The sequence below is a fragment of the Phragmites australis genome, chromosome 4, assembly GCF_958298935.1.
Source record: "Phragmites australis chromosome 4, lpPhrAust1.1, whole genome shotgun sequence".
Taxonomy (NCBI): Eukaryota; Viridiplantae; Streptophyta; class Magnoliopsida; order Poales; family Poaceae; genus Phragmites; species Phragmites australis.
This window is the reverse complement of record NC_084924.1, coordinates 26,343,399-26,371,167: the sequence shown is the minus strand read 5'-3', so window position 1 is coordinate 26,371,167 and position 27,769 is coordinate 26,343,399. Positions and strand designations below refer to the sequence as shown.

Sequence of the window (27,769 nt, the reverse complement as noted above, 5' to 3'; positions counted from 1 at the left end):
AGAAACGCAGATTGTACCCTGGAACTTATTCAGAAATTTTGAACCACTAAAATCCTGGAACTTATTCAGAAATTATGAACCACTAAAATGCTCAATCAACAAGGCAGAGATATGAAACAGCACCCTTGATGCGAGAGAGAGAGAGAGTTTACCCTTGATCAAAGTTGAGAAGGAGAACTGATCGAGTGCCCTTGATGAATCTCGTTGTGTATGCAATATGGTTCAGTCGGCGATGATGGACATAGTTCAATCAGAATTAGTTTAATTTCAGATCGATCTCCCAGATACTCTGGCCTATCTCGACCCCATTGTATGTTAATTGTGGATGTGAAATTAACTTGGAGTTGGAATATTGTATGTTGATGATTATGAGAAATTAAGTTAAAATGTGTTTTGTTTGTATGTGATAAGTGATTGATAAGATTGTCGATTTGGTTTGTCGAGTTTTGGATTGGTTGAGCTTGGTTTGAGCATTTTGATTATGGACTAACTGGAGTTAGAGTTGGAGAAATGTGTTTGCTTATCTCATGGTGTGCAGATGATGGATGTAACTTGATAGTCGACGGCGGATGATCGGAGCTAAATGGGTGCTTGATGCTGGACGATCAAGAAGGCCGGACGGAGTCAAAAGTGATCATAGTTGTACACGTGGAGGTCAAACAAAACTTTTGAAACGGGGGATACAGATGATGTGTTAACAAAGTTAAGTGAAAGTGATATCTGTGCAAGTGACAAAACGGCCCAAAGGATTAGGAGTGGGAGAGACTTACCGAGGGTTAGGATTGCAAGATGGAGTACACGTGTTGACATCAAAGTGCTTGCTTAAGATGTAAGCAAGTGGTAAGTTATGCTTTGAGAAACGTGCAGAGGGTTTCACAATTAAGCCTCAAAACTGTGAGAGGATTGGAGGAGTACGTGATACCATCGTGAAGCTTGCGTTGAGGCAAAACTAAGTCGTGAAGACGTGCTATAGTCGTTCGATGGACGGAGTAAGAATTGGATCAAAATATCTTCGGTGGTAGGTAGGAGTATACTACAAGAGATGGGTATTTTGGTAACAAGCTAGAAAACTTAGGAGTCAAGTTTGAACCAGCCACTTGAGCTTGTTGTGCCACCTATTTGAGAGCCTAGTGCTAGTGTTTTAGAGGAGAGAATGATGAGTGCTTAGCCTATGTAATAGGTGAGAGTTTTTAAAAGAAAAATACTTATAATCCGTTTAAAATAGGGCTGACCTCTTTGAGTAATGAAGTTTACGTTTTTTCATATGCTTGAATTCCCCTCCTTCTAGTCTCTCTATTAGTTCCTTAGTAAGTTTGCAAGTTTTTCTTTTTCAGTTGTGATTTTCTTGTTGATTCTTGTTTTTGCCTTTGAGCTGTGATGTTTTAACCTTGGAAAGTTTTTTTTCTGGTTGTTAGAGACATAAACGTTTATATACTTATGTATCTGAGAGGGTCTTGAATCCCCTTGTCCCTAGACTATCAACTTGGAAAGTTATTTTTTCAGTGACTGTCTTTTTACTTTGTTCTTCGTTCAAGTTTTAAGCTTTTGTATTTAAAGATACACGAAATGTTCTTGAATAGAGCTTGTGATTCATATTCTATCCGCGGAGTTATGCTGCTTTGAAAATTTCTTTCTCGTTTTGTGTCTCTAAAGTTTATGCTTTCATTTGTCTCTCTAAAATTTAGGCTTCCATTTATACATTTTTAAGAAACGTTAGATGAACAAGGAATATGCTATCTATTTCATAAGATATTTATTAGGCGTCTATTCACACTCATTAGTCACCGTTCACGATCCTACAAATCTTTTGTTGGAAAGAGATGTACAACTGTAGTCTTTATGTATTCTTATGACAGTAACTACAGTAGGATGAGATACATCTCTATCACTTAGCTAGCTAAGCCTAGCCACTTTAACCAAATCAGTTATTCCAAATTTATCTCTCTCCAGAAGAACAAGTTTTTTGATGTCATTGATCTCCCTCTTGTGCTTTGTGCAGGCTGCTCCAGTCCATATTCCTGTTTGTAACTTCTTGCAGTGGAAAAAAAAGGAAAAGTCTAATATCAGATAAAACACGTCTCTGAACTATCAGAACAAGAGAAAATAGTTTCAGAAGACCAGTTTGTGGCTGTTTTGAACAACATGGTAGCCACATCAACCCCAGGTTTTTCATGAAAGGCTTTCGCATTCCAAACAGTGAAGAGTGAACATTCCTATTGGATATCGAATCCTGTAATTTTCCTCTGGGAATCCTTCATTCCAACAAGCACTTCTAAGCTTAAAAACGAAAAAAGAAAAGAAAAGAAAAGAAAAGCATACCTTTCGCAACTATACTTGTTTGCACCCTCCAATATCCCTAGCCGAAAGAAGCAGGCAAGAGCATCACCAACAGAACTGCTCCCAGGCAGGTCAAGCCTGATGTACATCTTGTTTGGCTCTCCCTTGCAACCGGTCCCGTGCATGTGTAACACAAGAAAATCAATAATTTTACGTCGGGAGCTAAATTTTTTTACTAAGCGGAATGTGAAAGATTCTATCATATTACTTTGAACACACGTGAATTCAATAATACTTGAACATCCATTGGGGATGTGAAAAAATCTGTCATTATTTTTCCATCGACAATTGGTTTATGTACAATCCTCGGTTATATGTTTTATCCTTTTCGTTCCTAATTCCCAATCATAGTGAAATTAAAAAAAAAACAGGGTTTCACTCATGAAGTTGGAATTTGTTTCTGAAGATAATATTACAAGGCACGTAAGAAAAGGAAAAAAACAAAGCAGATACAAAATTACTAAAAGTAACTTGCGTAAACGTTCATCCATGTTAATGCAATATGTTATACATAGCCGAAGTTTAAAATTTTGCTTACGTACATTCCAGAACTCAGGCGCTGGTTATATTTTGCTTCGGTTATACATAACCAAGGATTAAAATTTTGCCGTAAATTTTGCTACGGACATTTGGTTATATTTTTTATGCGTAATAGACCTAGGTGACGGTTGTGGCTCTTCTGAAGTTAAAGGAGGAAAAAATTGTTCAATTTGCACGGAAGAAAATTATATGGGACCTTTCCCAGAACGATTTTTACGAGATCTTGATCTATACTGTCTTTCTCTAATTCAACAGCTGTCACATACAATAAGAGGAATAAGAGTGACACATGATATAAAAAAAAAATCTTTCTATAAGATCAGACCTTATAATTTTTTCCACGAGTTATGTGATGAATTCCAAGAGCTTGGAAAGCCGGGAGATGCTGCTAGAATAGCACTGCAGTACTATCCAGATGTTGATAGAAGTGTTAGTTATTATATCACGGCAAGGGAATGCGAAGAGGCTCTTAGAGTTGCTTATATGCACAGCAGGTATGATCTGGTTGAACGTGTTAGAGATGCAGCTTTAGAATGTGCTACATGGCTGATATCTGAGATTCTGAGTAGTAGGAAGGATTGTTGAAGATTGCACTACATGAAAAAAAAAATGAGACACGAAATTAGTGATGGATTATAATATGATCCGTCATTAATGATAATATTGACGTGTCGTAGTTATGACTTATCACTAATGACGATACATCAGTGACGGGTCATTCTAAATCAGTCATTAGTGACGTGCTAAGTTCACTAATGATCAACACATTAGTAACAGAACATCCTAGGATAGTCATTAGTGACGGGTCAAATTGTGACTCGTCACTAATGAACTTTTTACAAATATTTTTTATTTTTTTCTTATTTTTTCTCACCCTAGCAGCACTACTTAGTGTATAAAAGATCTTAATAGTACAATAGTGCTTCACATATCTTTTAGTAATATATTGGCTTCATAGTAATTGATATTATATTATAAGAGAATTTAATGGTCAAACCATCAAAGTACCAACTCAAAGGTGATTCTAGATTGCATGTGCATGACCTATGCTGAAGATCCTGCACATGTTGTGCTGTAAATGCTGACGAAGGGGTGATAATGTTCCGTATCTCTTTGCCTTCTTGTTGCAACATGATAATTTGTTCTTGCATTTGCCCAGAGTTCTTCAAGCTTCATCAACTTGTCAGCGATATTCAGCCACCTTCCAACTTGCTACCAAGCTCTCTAGAGTACGCCTCTTCTATGCTCTTTCTGCTCTGGTTTCTTCATCTTCATCTTCGTATTCTTCGAAGTGATCGAAATCCTCATGCTCTTCAACATGAGGTGCCTTTTCCTTCATTGCTGCTAAAGCTTCGAGACGAGTTTGAAGCCCAGTTTCTATTCTTCGCATCGAAGCACTTGCATCCTCCTGGTGAGTTGGCTCTTCGCGAACTCGACCATCCCCATAAGCTAGCGTAGCCACATCGTTTTCTTCTTCCTAAATTTCCTCGACTGCCTCAAACGAGGTGATGTTTGGATCTACTGCGGTCAAAGGGGAAGCCATATTTGCACCCCCCCCCCTCCAGAAGTTGTGTTTGTTGTGTCACTGATGCATCAGTGGCCTTCGACTTCTTTTTAGGTGGTATGGCTTTGTAATATTCGATCCCCATGGTCGGTGCCAATTGTTGAAAACTTGCGTAACCGAACAAACGGCTCACTGGAGGGATCTGAAGGCTTGGTGGGAAGCACCCACGAAGTTAGGGAACTATTCGCTACAATTAATATCATCCGTGTTTTCGGTTACCGTGTCGCGCTATTTATAGGTCATACCCAACCGTTCCACGTTACATTTTACGATATTACCCCTCTAACTACCACATTCTTACACATTTATAGGTAATTTGGTACTATCCTAAGTACAACTGTCTTATTTACAATCCTACCCCTCGTTATCTTCGGTCATCAGTAATGATTACCCTTCGCTCGGGCTCCCGAAGGTCCACGCTTGGCGACGCCTTTGGCATCTCTTCAGTCATCCTCCTAGTAGCGCTGAGTGAAGGTCTTCGACTGGCCTCCAAAGGCTCATCGAAGGCTTCACCTGCATCAACGCCTTCCGCGCCCATTTAGTTGATTCCCTCATGACGCCGAGCGAAGGCCTTCGGTTGGCATCTGAAGGCATGGTGTAGGCTTCACCAATCTCATCCAGTGGAGAAGTTCGTGCACCTCCGATCATCCGAAGAGTATCTTCGGGGTACGGAAAGATTCCTACAATATGACAGATTCACGATAACTGTAAGCTTTGTCAGTAAAGTGGTCGTAGAGGTATTTGACCCAACATCCGAAGGGGACCTGTGAGACCATTCCCCAACAAGACCATAATTTTCACTTTTCAGGTAATTATTTTTATTTGAAATATGTATTTGATATTATTCTGTTGAAATCTGTATGTATCAACTACTGATCCATGGACTGATACAGAAAGTACATAAGAACCCGAGATTAGGATCTGACAGAGTGGTATCCATTTTCTTTTCTTTTCATTTCTGATATATCTTTAATATTCTTTAATTATTTTCCATGTACTAGGTTAACTATTAGATTATTTAATTACTATTATATTTTTTAATTTACTTAGAAGAACATCGATCAAAGGATAATATTTATTACTATAATTTAATTTCTTTAGAGAATTTTGCATTAGTGAATTTTGGCTGTTACACTCCAACACCATTTTAGCCTCCTCCGGATCAAGAGTAATTCCTTTTTGGCATGGCATTTAGACTTGGCTTGTAATACTTTGTATGCATCCCTGTTTGTAATAGGTGTATTGATACGGGCAGGCCTAAGTCTGATATTCAAGTCACAGGAATTATTGGAACACAGATAAATTTAGTATGTGACATGACGAAAGAGGCAATGTGTCATCAAACTGTCAATTAAACCATCCATAATGTCCGGTCTAACCGACTTAACAGTACTCTAATGTGAAATTTTGTGCATTTATGTTTTTTCTAAATCCAGTAGTATTACAATTGCATTTCCAACATGCTATAACCAGTATTCAGCACCAAAAGCTTACGCTAGTAACCACGATCGCAAAGCATGCTAAATGATGACACGCCAAGCCGTGTTCCAACAAACACCTTCACCCGCTTCATCAGGCCATGCCGAGATATCCTTCAGTGCTGGCGGCCACTGCAGCATCTCGTACGGGTACATGTCACCGAGCGGCCTTAGCTCGTCGGTGTTGCACCACAACCTCTACATCCTCCACATCCTAGGGTCCAGCGCCAGGACCCAGTAGGCCATCACGAAGAACAGTGTGCCCGTGCCCTCACAAAACGTGGCGAAGCTCACGACCTTGGAGCTGCGCAGCTAGTTCAACATCTTCGCCAAGAGCTTCATGTGGGCGAGGTCGTCGACCAAGGCCGGGAGCATCGGGGAGCGCAGGTCCACTGGCTACTGCTCCGCCCACTTCCCAGGCACTTCGAGAACCCCACGTAACAAGACCAAGCTTCTCACGGATCATGAAGAGGCAGAGGCAATGTCCCCTGTCTTGCCAATCAAGTGGTTCCTAATGTAGATCGAGGAGCATCCCAGTGTCAACTGTCAAGAAGGGATGACAGTGTCATCTTGGCCTCATCGATAACCATGATGTACTTCTCTTCACCCCGCAGCTTGTACACGACGTCACCAACAACAACGGATGGACCATGGTGGACGACAAGGCCCAAGTCATCGATCCGTACTACATTAAAACACCTTATCAGTGACGATTTTAAATCGACACTAATAGTCACTAACTATCCGTATCGGATGTAAAACCGGTATTGAAAATCACTATCAATATCGGTTGGTTACTTTCAGTATTGGTTGGAGCTATCAACCGGTACTGATAGTCGGTCTCGATTCAACGTTTTTTAGCCAAAAAAAAGTTTCAATTTTTTTTTTACCAGAGACTGTCCACCCGACCGCACCTAATATTTACAAACTCACGTGATATTCGTTCGCATGCGGCAACCAAGACTCGAACTAAAGACCTCCTATACGCACGTATGAACCCTCTAACCATCTCAGTTATCGTCTGTTCGTGAGTATAGTAGCAAAAATAAATACTTCTAACATCTTCTGACCGAATATTTGAATAGCTATTTGGATCTCTAAATGATCTCAAATAAAAAGGTGATCAACTACAAAGTTGTAGATCTCATTGAGAGCTATAATTTTCATATAAAGTTTTCTCCTCTAACTTCGTGTGAAAAAGTTATGAATTTTTTTAATATAAACTATCATCGACCACGGCTTCAACTTTATTATAATTATTTGGGCATTTAAATGACCTCAAATTAAAACGTTTTCAACTATAAAGTTGTAGATCTCATTGAGAGCTATAATTTTATATAAAGTTTTTTTCCCATCCGACTTCGTGTGAAAAAATTATGAATTTTTTAAGATGAGCTGTGACAGTAACAATTATCAGTGGTGGTTCGTGGCTAGAACCAGCACTGATACAATCATTATCAGTGCCGGTTCTAGCTACGAACCGACACTGATAGTAACTGATAATACGTTTTTATCTCCTAAGCTGTTATTCACGCGCGGGAATTTAATAATCGATACTGATACGTTTTCAATGCTAATTACTGTCGAACCGGCACTGATAGGACGCTATATATATAGTGTTCTGTAGTAGTGCTGGTGGCAGCCTTCGAAGTAGAGGAAGTTGATGAGTAGACGAGAACTAGGGCGATGCCAAAGAGGTTGATCGACGACTATCCGAAATGCGGCGCCTTCCCTCAGGACGAACATACATCACGCTACCATGTGCCTAGCAATGTAGAGGGACGATACCCACATGGACACCTTCTCGTGTGGGTTACAGACGAGGAGCTTACCAAAAAACCAAGGGTGAGCCCGTGCAGGAGGCGGCACCAGCCACAGGAGTCGACGAGTACCGCGCTGCACGTGGGCAAACCCAGGAGGGAGTCAAGTTTAAGCATGCATGACGCCCACGGTGCGGTGGGGATTAACAGGGGCAGTGGCGATGGGTCGTAGTTGATTTATAATCGTGTGGATACAATGTGCGGTATTTGCTCGTATTTGCCAGTGTTCATATAGACGGTTGTCTAGAGCGTCTAGATGATGATTAGACACTAGTCAAGGGCTTAGCATCTAGGTTAGTCAGGAGCTTGGCATCCAGTTTAGACGTATCTAGGCAACGATTAGACGTTAGTCATAGGTGACCATCTGTTCACGTCTAGCTGAATATTGGTGTTTGCATTTGCAATTGTGGTATTCATGTTTCAATGTGTGTAGCTTTGCTTGGGTTTGGTTATCTTTTTCTTCCTATTGTTTAGATTTTCTATTTTTGAAGTGATGATCCGTGTAATTGGTTTGATAAACTTTTTCATATTCAGAGTTTACCTGATGCGGTGCATTTTTCTTTTGTTTTCTTTCATTCTTTTTTATTGGTTCAATTTTATAAATTATGCATTGGCAGACTGTTGTGATTAGCGAACTGTTACACAAGGTTTATTCGAATTTTAAATATATAGAGTTGCTAGCCGACTACTGTAAAATATTTTTTTAGGAATATGTATAGCTTTTTGAAAAAGTACGAGAATGGAAGAGTAAAGATGGCTGCTTCTGTCATCCAATGCCTTGGTGTTCAGTTTGGCCTAGTTGACAATGTGTTTTATGTTGCAATGGAGGAAAGTGCAACGTATAATATCTGCTACAGGGCCATTCACGTAGCAACCCATTTGCTTGGTTCTGAAAACTTTAAGTTTGTAGTTAGCGAGAGACATCTTCATATCTTTAATGGGTGTAGGTAATGTGGACAGGGTGAACAACAAGTGAAGAACTTCAACAAGCGAAGAACCTTTATCTTTAATAAAGTTTGCTTTAGGCGCATAACTGAAATATCCCCTGCTGTATTGACCCTGATGATCTCACATATGTATCCGACGATGACTGCATTTTTTAAAACATTGTTCATCGAAGGAAATGGAGGAAATGTGAGTGCACACCATCAGAGTCAAGCGATGCAGGATGTTAGGAGATATCAATTTGTATCGATAAATGTATAGTTATTCATACTAGTGATTATCTATGTCTATATTCTTTTTTCTCAATTTTAAGTATTAAGGCTTTCTTTAATTTTATTTTGTCAGCCAATGCAGTTGTACAGAGTGACATTGTTCAGTAGGTTCCCAGTCGGTTAACTAAACAAGGAGAAAATCATACTGATAAAAAAAGTACTAACCTGCCATGTGTCATTAGAAGATAAATTAATTTAATTTTATATGTAAAAAAAGATAGCAAAGCTTGGTAGCAGGCAGTGATAGTATCACTATCGGTTGGTAATCAAAACCAACTATACTAGTCGTGGCCAATTAAACTGCACCACCATATCAGTCTAACCGACAAAGGGAAAAAATTACATAAAAGTAGGTTCTCGGATAACCGACTGTACTAGTCGTGTCTGGTTAAACCGTATCACCATATTGGTCTAACCGACCAAGGAAAAACAAGGGGTTGACATTACATGGCCAAGAAATCCACTCGTGTGTTCCAAACCATTGCAATCCCAACCCAACCCTTCAGTTATACAAGTTGGAGGTGATCTATATAATGCAGGCAAGCTACTCCTCAATAGGCAGTGTAATACTAAAAGATAGCAAAGGTAGTAGGTTGCAACGACCAGGGATGCAAAGCAGAAGGTGAAATAGAGTGAATATTTACCCACAACGATATCATCCAATAGGCCCAAATGAGTCTAGGAACAATGATTTGGGCCAGTTCTCCTTGTCTGCAGCCGTGGCAACACAAGAGTGACGAGTCTATTCAATTGCGAATTGGTAATCACAACATAGAAGAAGCAATGTAAAGTCAAACTTAATATTAGATACAAACCACATAATAGATAAGTTCATAGCAACTAGTTATCTAGACAGACCACGTAATATTAATGTCAAATTATATATATAACATTTCCTACAAAACCCTCCTGGTGTTTATATTGTGTCCATGATCTTGCTCAGGGTACAGGCTAATGTGGACCACATTGGTGAAGACAATATTATCTTCATCAATAGTGTACAGATGATGATGCATATTCTCTGCATCTCGGCGTTGGGGGCAGAGAACAAAACAATTGTTTTTTTTATTAAAGGCAAACATAAAGGTGTCGTTGGGTCCCAGGGCATACTAGACCCCAGCAGCAACGATCATCCACTTACTTTGAGTTGGATGTACCTGGTGCCCCCAAATGCTGAGTAATCATTCCTAAAGGCCTTCAACAAGACCCAGGTAATCAGCCACCATCGGACTTACACTAACTATCCTTCCAGCATAGTTAGCCATCAAAATAAAATAGAAGAGTAAATCTACAAAAATTAGCACAAATATAAAACAAAGCATTATAACTTAAGATAAGAAGAATAAAGATCAAAGTAAAAAAGAACAAAGTAACTACTACTTACTCTTCCTCAAACAACAACCATTATAATAGAAATACTAGTATTGCTCACCCTCTTTGGCCTCCTCATTCCATCCTAGCTACAATGTCATTATGGCCTCTCATCCTCCACCGTCACCACCTCCAGCCTCTTGTCCATCACAACCGTCATCATCGGAAGAGGAGGAGGCAATGCCAGCCTCCTCCAATGGGTCATCCTCCCCTGATTCCCTCTCGGTCACCTCCCCGAGTGATGAGGACTGGGAGCACTTCATGGAAGGCACTCCGCCCCCACGCTGCCTGATGATGAACTCAGAGGAGGAGGACATGGCTAGCGCTGAGGACTCCTCCACCACTGATGATGATGAGAAGGAAAATGAGGAGGACATGCTCAACTTTGAGGGCTCGACTGAGGAGGAGGAGGTCGGTGCCAAGGAGGAGGAGGAGGAGAAGGCCACCAATACTGGTAGTCTCGACTACCCCATCATTATCAATAGTGACGATGATGATGAGCTGCATAAGTCATCATCATTTTTGTCAGTCGATTACATCCCGCTACCACCTGAGAAGTGGTCGTCATCTTTGTCGGACGATGATGGCCCGTCGGTGAAGAATCCTAAGCTACAACAGGAAGAGTAGGCTAGCTATAGCATAGGCTTAGTCGATCTTTTGCAATTTGGAAATATTGATTTTTGCATAATTCAGATATCTTTTGTAATGTTGAGGACCTTAATTATCTAGGAGTATTTTGTAATCAATCGATCAGGACCTTAGTTATTGGCGTAATCATATATTTCTTAGTGTGTAATTATATTTCTTTGTACAATAAGGAACTTATTTTGTAGTTAACTTCTTAGTCTAAATATAAACAATTTAAACAAGCATATCTCAAAAGTAAATGGAAGCTTCGATCCTTTGGTTATCAAAATGACAGAAGAGTAGATCTGAAAAAAAACACAAATATAAAATAGAGAACTATATATATGAAGATAATTTAATAAAAGAAGAACAATGCAAAGATCTAATTAAGGAAGAACGAATTAAGTACTAGATGTTTGAAAAGAAAATCCTATTTCTTCGCATACCTCTCGCCATCTCTGCTCTCAATTGTGGCAGAGAGAAAATAACAAGCTAGGAGAATTAAATAGAAGGAATAGGAGTGCATGCAACAGACGCATGCAATAAACATGGAAATGATTTCAATAGGTTCTTGTCGGAGGGTTAACTCCTATCGCAGGGATCCTGAGGGACCCCTTTTTAAGATTCGGCCGGGGGGATGATTCTGAATATGTTTGCCGGAGAAATAAATGGATATAAATGCAATGACAGGTGGGGTGGAATGATCTAATGCAGAACGCAGTAAATGCACTGGAGGGATTTTTAGACAGATTCGAACCGCACTGAGCGTAATACCCTACTCCTGTGTGGATGCGATAAATGCCCTGAGAATGTCTCTCAGGAATGTTGCTGGTTACAAGAATGTCTATCTATCCTAGAGCCTCGGGCTCCTTATTCTTCTGTGGTCTCAACTTCTCTGCTAGTACGAAGATGTTCTTCGATCTCTGAGCAAGTGTCTGAGAGTTCGAGCGTTCCTCTGTTCTTCAATTCCTCTTGGATCGTCTTTGTCCGTGCCTGCCGGCTGCCTTAAATACCTACCGGAGGTAGCGTGCCCCGAAAGGGAGGGCACGAGTTCCAAGGTGTCATAAATGGAAAGGCAGTCATCATGGCCTTTGTGCGAAGTGACAGGGGTTGAAAACACGCCCCCCGCCCGGTCTTTGGTCGTCATAATGGTGCTGGCAACGGGCGCCGTGGAGAGGGACCATCGGCCAGCCGCAGAACGGCCTGGCGTGCCCGTTCGGTCTTGTACGCCTGCCACAGCAGGGCGGCAGACGGGGCGCCTCGGGCCTTGCGAAGCTATCCCGAGGCGCACCGGATGATGCGGGATGGGACCCGTGTATTAAATGTCCCTACGCTCTTCTGCCAGAATATGGCAGGGACTGACACCGAGCGTGGCGGGAGCAATTGGAGGTGACAGGCCACGCGCGCAATGCGGCATAGGGCCTTTCACAGGCTGACACCTCACCGCTGGACCCCTGTGAGGGCCACCGACGAAGGACTTCTTGGGCCGTTAGGGAACCGAGTGCTCGGGGGTCACTGTTCACCTCCCCGAGCACTCTCTCCTGGAAACGCCCTCTCTTGGTCCTCGGGAACCGAGTGCTCGAGGGGCCACTGTTCACGGCCCCAAGCACTCTCTCCCGGAATTGACTGTTCGGATCCTCGGGGAACCGAGTGCTCGGGGGCCGCTGTTCGCAGCCCCGAGCTCTCTCTCCCAGAACTACCTTCCTTAGGTCCTCGGGGTACTAGGGTGCCCGGGGGCCACTGTTCACCTCTCCGAGCACTCTCTTTCCGGTACTCGGCTTTCCTGGTCGTCGGGGGATTTAGGTGCTCGGGGGTCACTGTTCACCTCCCCGAGCACTCTCTTCCCAGTCACTTGGTCTTCGCAGATTATCAGGAAACCCGGGTACTCGGGGATCACCGCTTGTGGCCCCTAGCGCCCTCTCCCGGGACTTAGTCTTTTCGTACCTCGCGGAGGTGAACCCCGCGGGAAGATGCCACGTGGCGGATTGCTGGCCTGGTCTCGGGATTCGGGAACCCCTGGTTTCCGATTCACCGACAGTTCTCGTTTGAAAACTCATTGTATCATCCAAATAATGCAGTCAGTTTGTGACATGAATGGATTGCAATATATTTTAGTAGGTTTTAACTATAACTCGATTGTATTAGCCTAATTATTTTAATTAGTTTATGATATTAACTGACTATAATATATTACAATCGATTCTTATTATACATCGACTGTAATAGACTGCTAATACAGTTAGTTCTTTACCAGACAATCAGTATCAGTCATCCAAGCTAAAAAAAACCGAATTCAATACCTTTAGTATTGTCAGATCCGAAAATCCAACTGTAACCTACTCTGAAAAAATTTATTTCTATAGTAATCGCTGCCCGTGCATGCATGCAGCCCATCCAGCGTTAGCAGTGATCCAGGCGTCAGCGGTCAGCCTCAGCCCATTAGCTAATTAGTGCGCCGGGAGCCCACCAAGTGACCAGCCGAGCCGAGATTGCAGGAGTTGTCATAGGCGATGATGCCTCGGGTAGGTGTATGAGCCATAGAGCTACCACGCTAGGGGATTTCACCTCCAACGACGACACCCGTCGAGCTTTCCAGCCAACGCCAGGGTCGCAACGGCGCGATAACATGTGAGCCATGGCTTCCTATCCCTTGCTACATTACAGCCAGCGTGGTAAATTTTGCCACATTGGGGGGAAAGACAATTCCACGTCATTTTTAAACCACCTGAGAATGGGTAGCCGATAAAGTGCTCTAAAATTGATTCTTCAGGAACCTTAAGTAAACAATATTAGAGTTCTAGGAAAAATTAGACAAACTAAAAGAAAAATCAAAGGTATAATTTTGATCTTTTTTAAAATTCTTTCATAACTTCGAGATTTGGGTGGGATGGTTTTGTCATGTGTGGAAATAGTATCATACCCATGGGCCAAATATAGGCGGTCGCTACGGTTCGTGTGAACAAGTGCAGCAAACGAAATCCTCGGGATTGTGGGATTTCAATAAATTCCAAAATAGTTTGAATCCATCTTATGTGCCACCTCGTGCCTAGTGTGAATAAGAGCAGCAACAGGCACCATTGAGATTACAGAAATTTACTAACTACCCAAATAGTTTGCATGTATATTATTAATCCACCTCACTGCTAGTGTGAACGAGAGAAGCCAATGCATCATTCCACCTCTATATAAAGCCGATGGAACGGTCATTTCCTATCAATAAAGAAGTTAGAAGTTCCCTCGTCTCTCCCCATTCTCTTCTCTTTCTTCTCTCAAGTAGGTGTGTGTTGTGTTTTCGTAGTGCCGAGTGCAAGATCACGCAGAGTGACACAACATGCCAGCACCACCAAAGATGTGTCCCCAAGCGCGATTTCAAGCTCTACCCATCCTGCAGCATGAGCAAATGCTGATGCTACGTTCTCCACGTCGGGTTGTGGACTCGCGGCTGAGCCGCGGAAAGTTGCAAGTTTTGGTTCAATGGTATGGCTTTGCTGATGAGAACACTTCTTGGATAGATATAGAGAAGCTCCGACGGCTTTACCCTTACTTCCACTTCAGGTACGGGATCGTGTATCATCGGTGTCGTGGGTCCAATGCATGAGGCGAGGCTGATGACGACATACCAAGGATTGCAAGATTTATATTATTTTCAGAAAAAATATTTTTATCTCCTCATTCAGTTTATTTTATCTTATATCTAGACAAATTTGTTAGGTCCACCTTTATCAAAAAGGATGAAGTTAATTATTTATTTTATCATCAGTTACCGAAGAATTGCTCTCTAATGCGAGAATGTTGCCTCATAGTCCTTTCTTGTCTCATATACCATAGCTAGGCAATTGGGGCATTTCCCAATGGTGAGTGGGGGCATTTCCTAACAGGGAGTATAGGTGATGCATGTTTGTCCGATCTTTTGAAAGGAAATATGATAAGTCGATTGGTGGAGCTTCGACGTTGATGATTCAAAAGCTCCGAATAGAATAGATCGAGAACTCTTGCAACCAATACATCACTACTCCGTAGTTATCAACTATGCCAAGACGCACTTGATCTCATCAAGAATGCTTTTCCTGCAAATGAATCAAGAATACAAGTAAGAACAGGTAGATGCAATCTGAATATTGCTAATTATCAATGAAGTACTCGAGTTAGGGTTCAACAAACCGATAAACGGTGAAACTATTTAAAATAGAATAATCTAAGCTAAACTCGAATCTAAACTACGACGGCTACTATGTATATATAGGAGGGACATGAGGAGGTCGACCTAGGGTTGTGCAGTTATGGAAAGAGGCATACACAACCTGGACTCTGACCCCAATATGATTACAAGATCCAACAGGGTCCGATACGGTGGCACATCACCTTATTTCTTTGATTCTGACTAAATTATAAGAAATATTTGGTCGAGCTCATATCCATTGGAAAGGGCTCGTCGTAAGCTTTCCAGAATGTCCAAGACTGCTTAAAACGGACTTCATATGAGAGAGTTATGCCCATTTTACTGATGTGACCACGATTAGAGCTCAGCCTCGACCACGAGTACGCCTTCGACCACGACTAGAGCTCAGCCTTGAGTCTGAGTAGACTTGGCCTTCGGGGGGTGACGTTGGGTAATGTTGTGATACTTCTCCCACGTTGTTAAGCAATAAAACATCATAAGAATTTAGTAGTAATCCATCTAAGAAAGCATTAACAGCAAGAAACGAGTTCACCTGGTGGTCTAATTATCATGCATATGCTCTTGTAATTGGATCTTGTATGATTTGAGGATTATTGGCAGTATTGATTGTATCCGAATGAGTCATAGGCTCATCATCCTCCCCCTCTTGAATTGGAGTCATCCTCGACTCAAGCTCATCTTCTTCTCCTAAATATAGCTTAAAATCTAAAATGTTAAACGTGGGACTAACCTCAAGATTTGCTGGTAGGTCCAATTTGTATGCATTGTCATTGATTTTCTCAATTATCTTAAATGGTCCATCAGCTCTAAACATCAACTTTGACTTTCTTAGTTCTGTAAACCTATATTTCCTCAAATACAACCAAACTAAATCATCCGGTTCAAATTTTATTTCCTTCCTACCTTTACTTCCAGCAATCCTATACTTTCTGGTCATGCCCTTTATATTCTTTTCAATTGTTTCATACAACTTAAGAATAAATTCAACATGTTTCTTAGCATCTAAATTAAATCTTTTAAAAGTAGGCAAAAGTAGTAAATCAATAGAAGCACGGGAATTAAATCCATACACTACCTGAAATGTACTTACCTTGGTGGTGGAGTGTACCGACCTGTTATAACCAAATTCAATATATGGTAAACACTCTTTCCACATTCTCAAATTATTCTTTAAAACTGCTTGTAATATGATCGATAATGTGCGATTGACAACCTCTATTTGACCATCAGCTTGAGGATGACACATAGTAGAAAATAGCAGCTCCATCCCCAATTTATATTCCAAAGTGATCTCAAGTGACTCAAAAACTTTGTATCACAGTACGACACAATAGTATTGGGCACTCCATGCAGTCGAACGATTTTCCTGAAAAACAAATCAGCTATGTTTGTAGCATCATTGCTCTTGTGACAAGATATAAAATGCATCATGTTAGAAAATCTATCAACAACTACAAATATGCTATCCCTCCCACTCATTGTCCTAGGTAGTTCTAAAAAAAATCTATAAAAATATCCTCCCAGGGTACACTAGAAACAGGAATAGACATATAAAGACCATGTAGATTTAAGCGGACTTAGCTTTGTTGCAAGTGGTACAATGTAAAAAGTAGCGCTTGACGTCACGTCTCATCTTTGGCAATAAAAGGTGGACGACCAACACATCTTCAGTCTTCTTTGCTCCAAAATGTGCCATCAATCCTCCTCCATGCGTCTCATGTAACAATAAAAAACGAACGAAGCTAGTTGGAATGCATAGCTTGTTAGCACGATAGAGCAATTTTTCATTCAGCACATATTTATTTCATGTCTTCCCTTCTTTACAATATTCAAGCACTTTTTTAAAGTCTAAATCAGCAGCATATAAGTTCTTAATGGTCTCTAAACCAATAATCTTATGATCAAGTTGAGATAACATGGTATAACGCCTAGAAAGTGCATCAGTAATCATATTATCCTTTCATTTCTTATGTTTTATAACATATGGAAACGACTCAACAAATTCTACTCATTTAGCATGTCATTTATTCAGTTTAGCTTGACTTCTAATATGTTTTAGCGATTCATGATCAGAATGTATAACAAATTCTTTAGGCCATAGATAATATTGCCAAGTTTCAAGCACACGAACTAAAACATACAATTCTTTATCATAAGTGGAATAATTCAGACTTGACCTACTTAATTTTTGCTGAAATAAGCAACACGTTTACCTTCTTGAATTAGCACACCTCCAATTCCAATCCTACTAGCATCACATTCAAGCTCAAAGATCTTACCAAAATCAAGGAGTTAGAGTAAAGGAGCATGGGTAAGTTTCTCTTTCAACAACTTAAATGCTTTTTCTTGTGCAGGTCCTCATTTAAAAACTACTCCTTTCTTTGTCAAATCGTTTAATGGAGCAGTAATGGTGCTGAAATCCCGCAAAAATCGTTGATAGAAATCCACGAGACCATGAAAGCTTCTCACTTCAGTAACAGTCTCAGTGGTTGGCCAGCTCTTTATGACTTCAATTTTTTGCTTCATCTACTTCTATTCCTTGTGGAGTAACAACATAGCCAAGAAAAGAAACTGGATCCGTGCAAAAGATGCACTTTTTGAGGTTACCGAACAAGCGTGCATCTCTCGAAGCATTAAAAACAGCACGTAAGTGATTAAAGTGTAGTTCATATGACTTGCTGTAAATCAAGATGTCATCAAAGTAAATCACCAAAAATCTCCTATTGAAAGCATGTAAAACTTCGTTCATCAATCGCATTAAAGTACCAAGTGTATTAGTTAACCCAAAATGTATTACTAGCCACTCATACAAACCGAACTTAGTTTTAAATGCAGTCTTCCATTCATCTCCAAGTTTCATCCTAATTTGGTGGTATCCACTTCGCAAGTCAATTGTAGTGAAAATTATAGAATCACTCAACTCATCAAGTATATCATCTAATCTAGGGATATGGTGATGATATCTTATATTAATATTATTAATGACTCTACAATCAACACATATACGTCAACTACCGTCTTTCTTAGGAACCAAAGAACAGGAACAGCACAAGGACTAAGACTTTCTCGTACATACCCACGGTCCAAAAAGTCTTGGACTTGTCGCTGAATTTCCTTAGTCTCTTCCGGGTTGGTCCTATACGCAGCACGATTTGACAAAGTTGCTCCCGCAATCAAATCAATCTAATGTTCAATCTCTCGAATAGGTGGTAATCCCGGAGGTACTTCAACTGAAAATACATCGACAAACTCCCGCAAAAGGTTAGCAACAGCAGGAGACAAAGAGCTAGATATATTCTCGAGTGAAACTAAAATATCTTTACATACCAAAGCATAGCATGTCAACTCATTATCACAAATTTCAGGAAGATCAGATTTAGTAGCAAGTATAACACACTCTTTTAGTCTAATTCCATCGGACTTAGAAATTGTTGTTTTCTCCTTTTTATGTGGAAATTTTTTTTTCCTCTACTTGCTGATTTTCAGATTCATCCTCAAACTCTTTTCTTTTATTTTCAGCTATTTATTGTTCACATTTTACAATTTTAGCAGGGGTTAAAGGTATAAAAGTTATTTTCTTTCCTTTATGCATAAGAGTGTACTTATTACTTCTATCATGATGTGTTGCATCAGTATCAAACTCTCATGATCGTCCTAACAAGAGGAAACATGCTTGCATGACTACTACATCGAAATCAGCATAATCATGGTATGAACCAATAGAAAAATACACTCTAGCTGTTTGCATTACCTTCACTTTATCATTGTTGTTGAACCATTGAATATGATACGGGTGAGGATATTTTCTTGTCGGTAAGGCAAGCTTCTTGTCATATCTGAACTTATCAAGTTGTTGAAACTTCCTCCATCAATAATGACTCGAACACGATAATGCTTGACTATGAGGAACTCTGAAATAAATTGTGGCATTGTAACTGTTCCGCTTGCTCCATTTGAACGCTTAACACTCGTTGCACAATGAAGGTCCGATAATCATCCGTGGCAGTGGCATCGAACACTCCTCATGGTTGATATCCATCTGATGACCATCCTTATCACCTGCATGGTTAGCTGCAAGAGCATATTCATCCTCAACATCACTAGCACTTATATATCTATCATCTTCTGTTACAATGTACGCTCGTTGATTTGGGCAATCCTTCACGACGTGACTCATTCCCTTGCATCGGTGGCATATAATCTCGGTCGATCGGCATGTAGAAGCAACCAAAGAAGAGCTCTTGGCTAGACCCTGCACACTTATGAATTTGCTTATCTCGGGAGCATGCGACGGTGTCGAAGGTATTGTTGAACGCGCTCTACTTGAGAAGGGGGCATCAGACCGTGTAGCTGAACGTGAGGCTATTTTGACTTGTCTCGGTGTTGATTTTGATGTGGTCGTGCTTCCAAAATTGCTCCTTGGCCTCTGTTGTCATCCCTGCAATTCTTTCTCTGCCAAACACGCAAGTTGGAACAATTTAATAACACTATCGTATTCTTTGTAATCAACCATATCCTAAATTTTACGTCTTAACCCTCCATAAAAACGTGTCATTTTAGCTTCTTCATCCTCAATAATATCACAACACAACATACTAATTTATAGCTCTTGATAATATTCTTCTACGGATCTTTCACCTTGGTTTAAGCACTGGAATTTCTTACGCAAATCACGTTTAAAAAGGGTGGAAAAAATCTGTTAGCATAGCAACCTTTAAAGCATTCCAAGTAGTAGGAGCTAATCCATCGATGCATACCTATTCCACCAGATGATTGCAAATTTTTTAAATTCACTAGTGACTTGCCTAACTCTATGCACTTTAGAAACTAAATGAACATTAAACTTCTGTTCTACCGTCATCTCCCAATCTAAATACCTTTCAGCATCATAAGCACCCTCAAAAAATGATATAGTAAACTTAACCTTACCAATAGATCATCATTAATACGTGAGTTATGTTGCTGAAAATTATTACACCTCATATCTTGATGGTTGAAGTTCAATCAGCTCCTTTGTCGTTCATCAAAGGTGTCACGTTGTTGTCTAAAAATTTCATCATCCGCAACGGACTCCTCTTGTTCATAGGCTGCACCATGAGGATCCACTCGACCATTGTTCAGTGACGAATTAATCAATCGATCAAAGCGTGTAATGAGCATTGCAATACTTTCATTGAGTCGTTGCAATACGGTATTGGTTCCCGCAAGCTTCTTGTCAATGTCGTCATTAATAGTTTATCGATGATCATCCAACAACATTATGAGTCCTTCCCTCAAAATACACTCTTTCACATCCGATGTTTCTCCTGCCATTGTTAGTCAAAGATGGACAACAACGAAAGATAAATTATCCCTATCGACTACTAGTTGGTGGAGATGGAGTCAAACACACTCAAGCGTCTTACCACGCTCTTGCAAGTGTTTTTACCAATCACCGTAGTTGGCACAACCGGTGACTAGTTCGTGATACCTTATCGGGTGCGAGTGAGGTAGCTGCAAGCGGAGAAACCGTTCTGATTGAGAGAAGGTGTAGCTTGGACATGAAATATTTAGTAGCAAGGAATGGTAATAATTGAAATTAGATTAACAAAGCTGAATAAAAATCCACAATACTCGTCATAGTTGCTGGCCCAAACAAAACGTTCCTAGAACTAGCTCAAGCAAGCCGAAAACTATAAAGACACAAGCACAGTGGAACAAAATTCGCAATGCAAACTGATTCTCTCTTTTTTTTTTAATTCTCTCTCTTCTTTTTTTGCACTTTTGCTTCTTCTTTTTTGCACTCTTTGTTTCTTGCTTGCTTTTCTCTTTTTTTTTCGAATGTGACACAAACTCAAAAACTCTTTTACTGTCTTTTCTAAGACTAGTGAGGTATGTGGGTTACAAACTTTTTTCCAAAGAGCAGAGGTATAAAGGTAATAAAAAGATAATCTCTCTCTTTGAACTTTGGCTACCTCTGTTTCGGCTATGGTGGTCAGATCCGAGAAGGTGGACGACTCCAACTAAGTGGTCGGATCCGAGAAGGTGGGCGAATTTGACTAGTGGTCGCGGCGACTAGGTGGTCGGACCCGAGCGGGTGGTCGGAGTGACTAGTTGGAACCTTGAGTGGGTGGTCAGAGTGTGGATGGTCGGAGTGACTAGTCAGGTGGGTGGTTAGAGTAACTGGTCGGGACTCCGAGTGGGTGGTCGGAGTGACTGGTCGGGACCCTGAGTGGGACACAAATTCAGCTATAGCAGACTAGAGCAAGCCGAGTAACTCAACAACTAAATTAGCAAAGATTCGAAGCTAAAACTAGAACAAGATGACTTGATCAGCAACAAAGACAACGACGATGGACTCAAACTCAACAACGCGAATACTAAAAACAAAATTGCGAAGGCACAACGTGGTTTGGACAGCGGAAAAAACTAAGATCTAAATATTTTTGTGGGGCAATTTTCTGGACTCTAGGTAATGAAAAACGACGAAACAAAGAGAATAACTGAGATTACCTAACGGGCAACCGATGTTCTAATACCACTTGATGCGCGTTTACCCAATCTTCTGAAAGATAATATGATAAGTCGATTGGTGGAGCTTCGACGTTGATGATCCAAAGGCTCCGAACAAAACAAATCAAGAACCCTCGCAACCACTACACCACCACTCCGTAGTTATCAACCGTGTAAAAACGTGGTTGACCTCGCCCAGAAAGCTTTTCCTGCAAGCAAATCAAGAACATAAGCAAGATAGGTAGATGCAATCTGAATATTGCTAATTACCAATGAAGTACTCGAGTTGGGGTTCAACAAACCGATAAACGACGAAACTGTCTAAAACAGAATAATCTAAGCTAAACCCGAGCCTAAACTACGACAGCTACTATGTATATATAGGAGGGATGTGAGGAGGTCGATCTAGGGTTGTGCAGCCGTGGAAAGAGGCGTATACAACCTGGACTCCGACCCCGACACGATTACAAGACCCAACAGGGTCCAATACAGTGGCACAACACCTTATTTCGTTAACTCTGACTAAACTATAAGAAATATTTAGTTGAGCTCATATCCATTGGAAAGGGTTCATCGTAAACTTTCCAGAATGTCTAAGATTGCAGAAAACAGACTTCATATGAGAGAGTTATGTCAGTTTTACTAACGTGTTGTCATGAGACTCGACCACGACTAGAGCTCAGCCTCAACCACGAGTGTGACTTCGACCACGACTAGAGCTCAGCCTCGAGCCTGAGTAGACTTGGTTTTCAAGGGGTGACGTCTGGGTAATATTGTGGCGCTTCTCCCACATTCCTAAGCAATAAAACATCACTAGAATTTAGTAGTAATCCATCCAAAGAAGCATGAATAGCAAGAAACGAGTTCACCTAGTGGTCTAATTGTCATGCATATGCTCTTATAATTAGACCTTGTATGATTTGAGGATTATTGGTGGAATTGATCGTATCCGAAGGCCATGGGCTCATCAATAAGAGTATGTCCTGTCACATCCAGTTTTATAAAAGAATAAAATCAAATATAAACTATATGTATGTCATGATTAAGTTTCATACATGCAGCAACTTCATCAATATATCACACACAGTGTCATTATTACAATTTAACTTAAATAAATAGAAAAGACCTCAAGATCTTAACCAAAGCGCACTAGTTAAATACATCAAAGCTCCCATCTTTCACAAACAATCGACCAGGGGTCCACCAGCCTAGAAGTCATCATCTTTGTCCGTGAAATAGTCTGACTCTCCTTCATTATCTGAGTAGCGATTTGAAGTATATTTATATGGAAATAGCAAGTATGAGTACATGTCGTACTCCGCAAATGTGGGAAATAAATTATATGCAAGCTTGAATAAAGGAACAGACTATTACATGTATAATTTGCATAAATAACAACTATGCTAACGTAAAAGTTATAAAAGTATCATATTTAACTGGGTAGTTCATCATTAAACTTCCACTTCTGAAAACGTCTACACATGTTTCTCAACCACCTGAAATCCACATTAGACTCCCAAACCAACCAACTTGATACCCATCGTAAGTAACCAAGAAACATTCACTATTACCCATCACAGATAACCAACCATCCAATAGCTACCCATCACAAGTAATCTAACACCAACCAAAAGTAAAGCCAAAACCCAAACCAACTAATCATGTGAAGGGACCACACCACTTTTAACCGTGAGCACGGCTGATATGTTAGTTTTACACCTTGTAGAGGTCGTCCAATTTTACCCACGAGTCGTGATCTCCATGTTATCGTGTTTACAAGACACTTAACACAGTTTCATGATGTGTCGCCTAGAGATCACTACAAAGCCGTTACAAAGTATCATCCCAACAAGAATAAGCTTACTAAGATTCTACCACTGTCAAAGTGGAGTCACACCACCCAGAAGCCTCTTCTTGCGTCTTGTAACTCTAAAAGAATCAATCTTCCCTCCCACTATACCACCATTGGCTCATTCTATGTTGAGGAACCGCTAATTAATTGGTCATACCGTACCCATATAAGCCTCGTGACTAAACTGTTAATCGGGGTTACTCGTTCCACAAACCAGTCCTTAAGATATCAAGTAGACACTACCACCAACCATAGTGTTTCACGCACATGTGCCTCACGCACCAACATCATCTAACCTTCTGCTCAACGTCCTTATATTCCATGTCGCTACAACAATTAACAGTATTCTCATTTCATAGTTGCATAGACGATTAATCACATTTAACCAACAACCCAACCATACCCTTGTGCAAGAATAAACATGAGCTACCCAGTATAACCATTACTGACAATTAGGTCGACAAGAGATATATGGAACATGGTACTATAAGTAAATGAGATTCATAATTAACAGTATGCATGTTTCAAATAAATAACGCATTCGAAAAACTAGGGTCAAAATGTTCAAAGACACTTATCTCTTTTAACTTGCTGCTTAGACTCTTCAAAGACTTGGTCCTAGAGATTCTCGAACTACTCCTCGCCTACTCTCGATACACACCAAAAAAATACAGTAAACCAAAACTATCTAAGAACAATAAACCAAACAATAGCTAATAACAAATAGGTAGTGCATGCTGCTACGAACGCGAGAGCACGAAAATCGTCTAAATCGGAGCTAGAATGAGAAAGTTACACTATAAAAAGTTTAGGGTTAAAATCTGAAAAAGAAAATAACTTATTTTGAATAACCTATTTTCAAAAAGTTAAAAGTTAGGTGTTACACGTCTCCATCTGCGGTGCATGGAAATCTTCCCGTTGGCCTCGACCCGAGCATCAGGCACAGGGTCATCGGTCCTCAGACCCTGGTTGATCCCAAACCTAGTAAAATCATGGTATACAAAGCAACGGCAATCAACGATAATGTAAAGGGGAGAGGTGGATTTGTCAGTACTATAACTGAACAAACCTGTCATGAACTTAAATAGAAATAGAACCCATATGTCATGAACTCGTGATAGAAAAAGCAGCAAATGGAAACATTCTAAGCCAAATATGCAACTTTTATTTATCCCTAAATACATACACTACACAGATTCAAGCTAACATAGACGGCGAACCGTGGGTAGATCTTTGTCTTCATTGACCACAAACAGATGGAGGTGGAGGTCACGAACTGTGCTTGATCTCTCGAGCCGACACAGGTCGCGACAGAGCTTTGACCACATGGTGGAGACGTGCAGCAAAGGTTAAGTCAATTGCTACTTGGTGGATAGAGACAAAGACTGCACGCAGACGTTGGCTATGGGTGGTGGTCAAGTGGGATCTTATGTTGGCTTTGATCTAGGATTATCTCGTAGGCAATGCTATTCTTCATACACTTGAAAATGAGCTTTCTTTGAGTCGATGAATAAGAGCCACACAATTGAAATCCGACGACCAGCAACCGTTCTTCCACCTGCCGTTGCTGCAGCTTTCTTCTTCAACCTCGCGCTGGCACAGCTCATGCAAGCTCTCTCCCCTACCCTGCTTGCTTCCTCCCATCTCCGGCAGCATCCCCGCCTCCGCTAGCCGCTCCCGCACTAACCTGATGTCGCCCTCACCCCGACCCTCCCAATCTGGTTGTCCTCCACCGGTCGCTGGTGTTCCCGCCAACCCGCTCTCATTCCTGCCACCACCACTAGGCTAGCCTACTATCCCTAGTCCCCTTTTTAAGCCCATCAGCCATGAAATTTCTAGGCAGAAGCTAATCCTTGACGCTAAACCTCATTGGTAGGCTTCAATTCATAGTCGCGTGAAAACTTCGCCGGTTTTCAAGTGACCGAACTCTAGGAAGCGTGTTATCTATTTTATACGAGCGGTGAGATTTGCTTTGGGCTTGGGCCACGCAATGTATTTTTGGGCGAAGGGATCACTATGTTGGGTTGGACATGTACACATATATATGTATGTGGGGTCGAATCCGATGAGCCGATGGGACAATCTTAATTTCCTTGTTTACATCCCCATGTGGGACAAAATGTCTCCATCTTCGGCCCCAAATAACCAGCAAGGAACATAACATAAATCGGCAATAATGAACTTACTGGGAAAATGCCCCAATAGGTTTTGACACACTGAATTATAACCAATCATGATGGATCCAAATAAGAGCTAGATATTACCAAATCATCAATAATATGTTGTTTTATAGTACAATTTAGTAGCATTCCGATTAAATTATTCTGAATTTAAACATAATAAATATAACATGATTTCTATGATATATCAAAACATACATGAACATGAGCAATTTAAGACAAATAAAAGCATGAAGGATACTAATATACAACAGGATATATCATATGACAATTGACAACATAAGATAGAAAAACACTAGAAACATATAAACAAGTGTTTTCTTATGAGATTGGCTCTCAGTGCGGGTTACCGATTTAACCGCTATCCAACACCAAAGGCTATCTAGATCACATATCAGTGTGACAGTACCAAAATAGATGTTCTAGACTATAGCTCAAAAAGATAAATTCTTGTTTATCTAGCAATTAAACTAACAACATATATGTTATTCAATTTAAATCAATAAAACAAATATACAATAATTAATTGTACTCTAATGAACAACATTATATGCTAATCACATAAATTAGCACAACTATATCCCAGAACACCCTCCATATTGTCACACCATTTTCACTACGCCCACAATTATCATCGAGCATAAAAACCCACCAAGTATAGCATACAATTACTCCTAATATCAACACACAGATAAACAAGCATACACTATAGCAAATTGCATGCTTGTAGGTAAAGGCAATAGGAACAGTTTTACTTTACATTGTAGTTGAAGTAGAAATCACAGTATACCAGAGTGCTGTCCCAGAAAACTGAACAATGCCGAGGTCGTGATGGTGTTGCTTTCAGAGATATAAGATCACTATGCCAACTGTGGGGCACATCTGCCAGCACCCGAGAAGCAATCAAATGCTGCAACAGAGAGAAGCCCAAGCTCCACGCTATGGAGGAAGTCACCGAACAGAGAGCGACAACACATGCGCACGCACGGTCACTGCCCAACCAAGCAGGAGCACCGCATGGACAAACCCACCAGAACACGCACGCGAACGCGACAGCAGTGCCGCGACGGCCACGCCGGCAATAAGGTGCATGAAGCCGAGGCAAGCGCGACAGCAGTGCCGCGATACAGCGCGCGGACGACGGGTCTGAGCGGGAGCTCGCCTTCCACCACCTGCACAAGAACACGCACGAAGACGCGCACACAGAGACACACCAGAGGCCGCCCAGCCACCAGCCAACGGCGCACACGAGAACACGCCGCAGCCGACCACGAGACCGAGCGCAGCGCAGGAGCTGAACTGCCGGCGACCGGGCTCCAAGGCGACACGACAGCACGCAACGCGATGGGGCTCGCCTCCGGGGAGGAGAGCTGACGGTGCCCTGGGCACCACCACCCACCAAGCCTAATTCCAGTGGGAATCGGGAATCCGGCGAACAGAACACAAACAGCCGACGGAACCAAGGTGGAAGTAGGTAAAATAGATGGGAAATTTGGATCAAGCCAAAGAGGAACTGGCTCCATCTATATATCAGGACGAGGAATCCTACTGGCAACTGCCTCCCCCAAACGCAACAGCCTCGTCCACGCTTGGACATGTCTGGATAGGACGGAGGGCAGGGCCGCAGGGCATAGCCGCCGCCGCCGCCTCCTCCTATCCGAGTCATTTTTTTATTTTTTTATTAAAAATTTAAATAAATAAATTCTCCGTAGAAGAATTTATAAAATTAGACGTCTGAGAGGGCTGCAGCCTGCCCTAACCGCCCAGGGTCTTTTTCCCTCTAAAAATGTAATTTTTTTTAATTCAAGAAATAAAAAGGAAGGGCTTTAAAGAAATTAAGAATTTAAATTTGGAGTAGGTTATGTAATAGTCGGAGAATAAAAAATCAGTAATTAGCACTCGCAGCATTTTACGTGAGTATAGGGTGCGAACGAGGACAAACATAGTATTAAACATAGGGTGAAAATATTACAATACACTGTAACCGCGACGACACAATGAAGAAATAAAGGTGGCATATACGGTTCGCACTAAGACCTACTTATTAGTGTGCTAATCCTAATCATAACATGTCTTAGGGAGGGAAAGTATGTCGGATTACATTAAATACT

The 27,769-nt window shown here is 41.0% G+C and overlaps 1 protein-coding gene across 3 annotated transcripts; it reads right to left on the bottom strand.

Annotated features, from left to right (window-relative positions):
* Window positions 1–22,635: 22,635 nt before the first annotated feature.
* On the bottom strand, window positions 22,636–27,317 carry LOC133915959 (uncharacterized). 3 transcript variants are annotated; one of them, XR_009909427.1, is made up of 2 exons: window positions 26,449–27,317; window positions 22,636–24,459 (listed from the first exon to the last, which is right to left on the bottom strand). XR_009909427.1 is itself a non-coding variant. In XM_062359400.1 (2 exons), exons 1-2 carry the CDS (start codon window positions 27,253–27,255, stop codon window positions 22,789–22,791), a joined length of 933 nt encoding a protein of 310 aa, XP_062215384.1. In that variant the 5' UTR covers window positions 27,256–27,317; the 3' UTR covers window positions 22,636–22,788. The 3 variants fall into 3 exon arrangements, 2 of the variants coding, with proteins under 2 accessions (XP_062215384.1, XP_062215385.1); XM_062359400.1 differs by having other exon boundaries at window positions 22,636–22,884; window positions 26,419–27,317; XM_062359401.1 differs by having other exon boundaries at window positions 22,636–22,884.
* Between the last annotated feature and the right edge of the window lie 452 nt (window positions 27,318–27,769).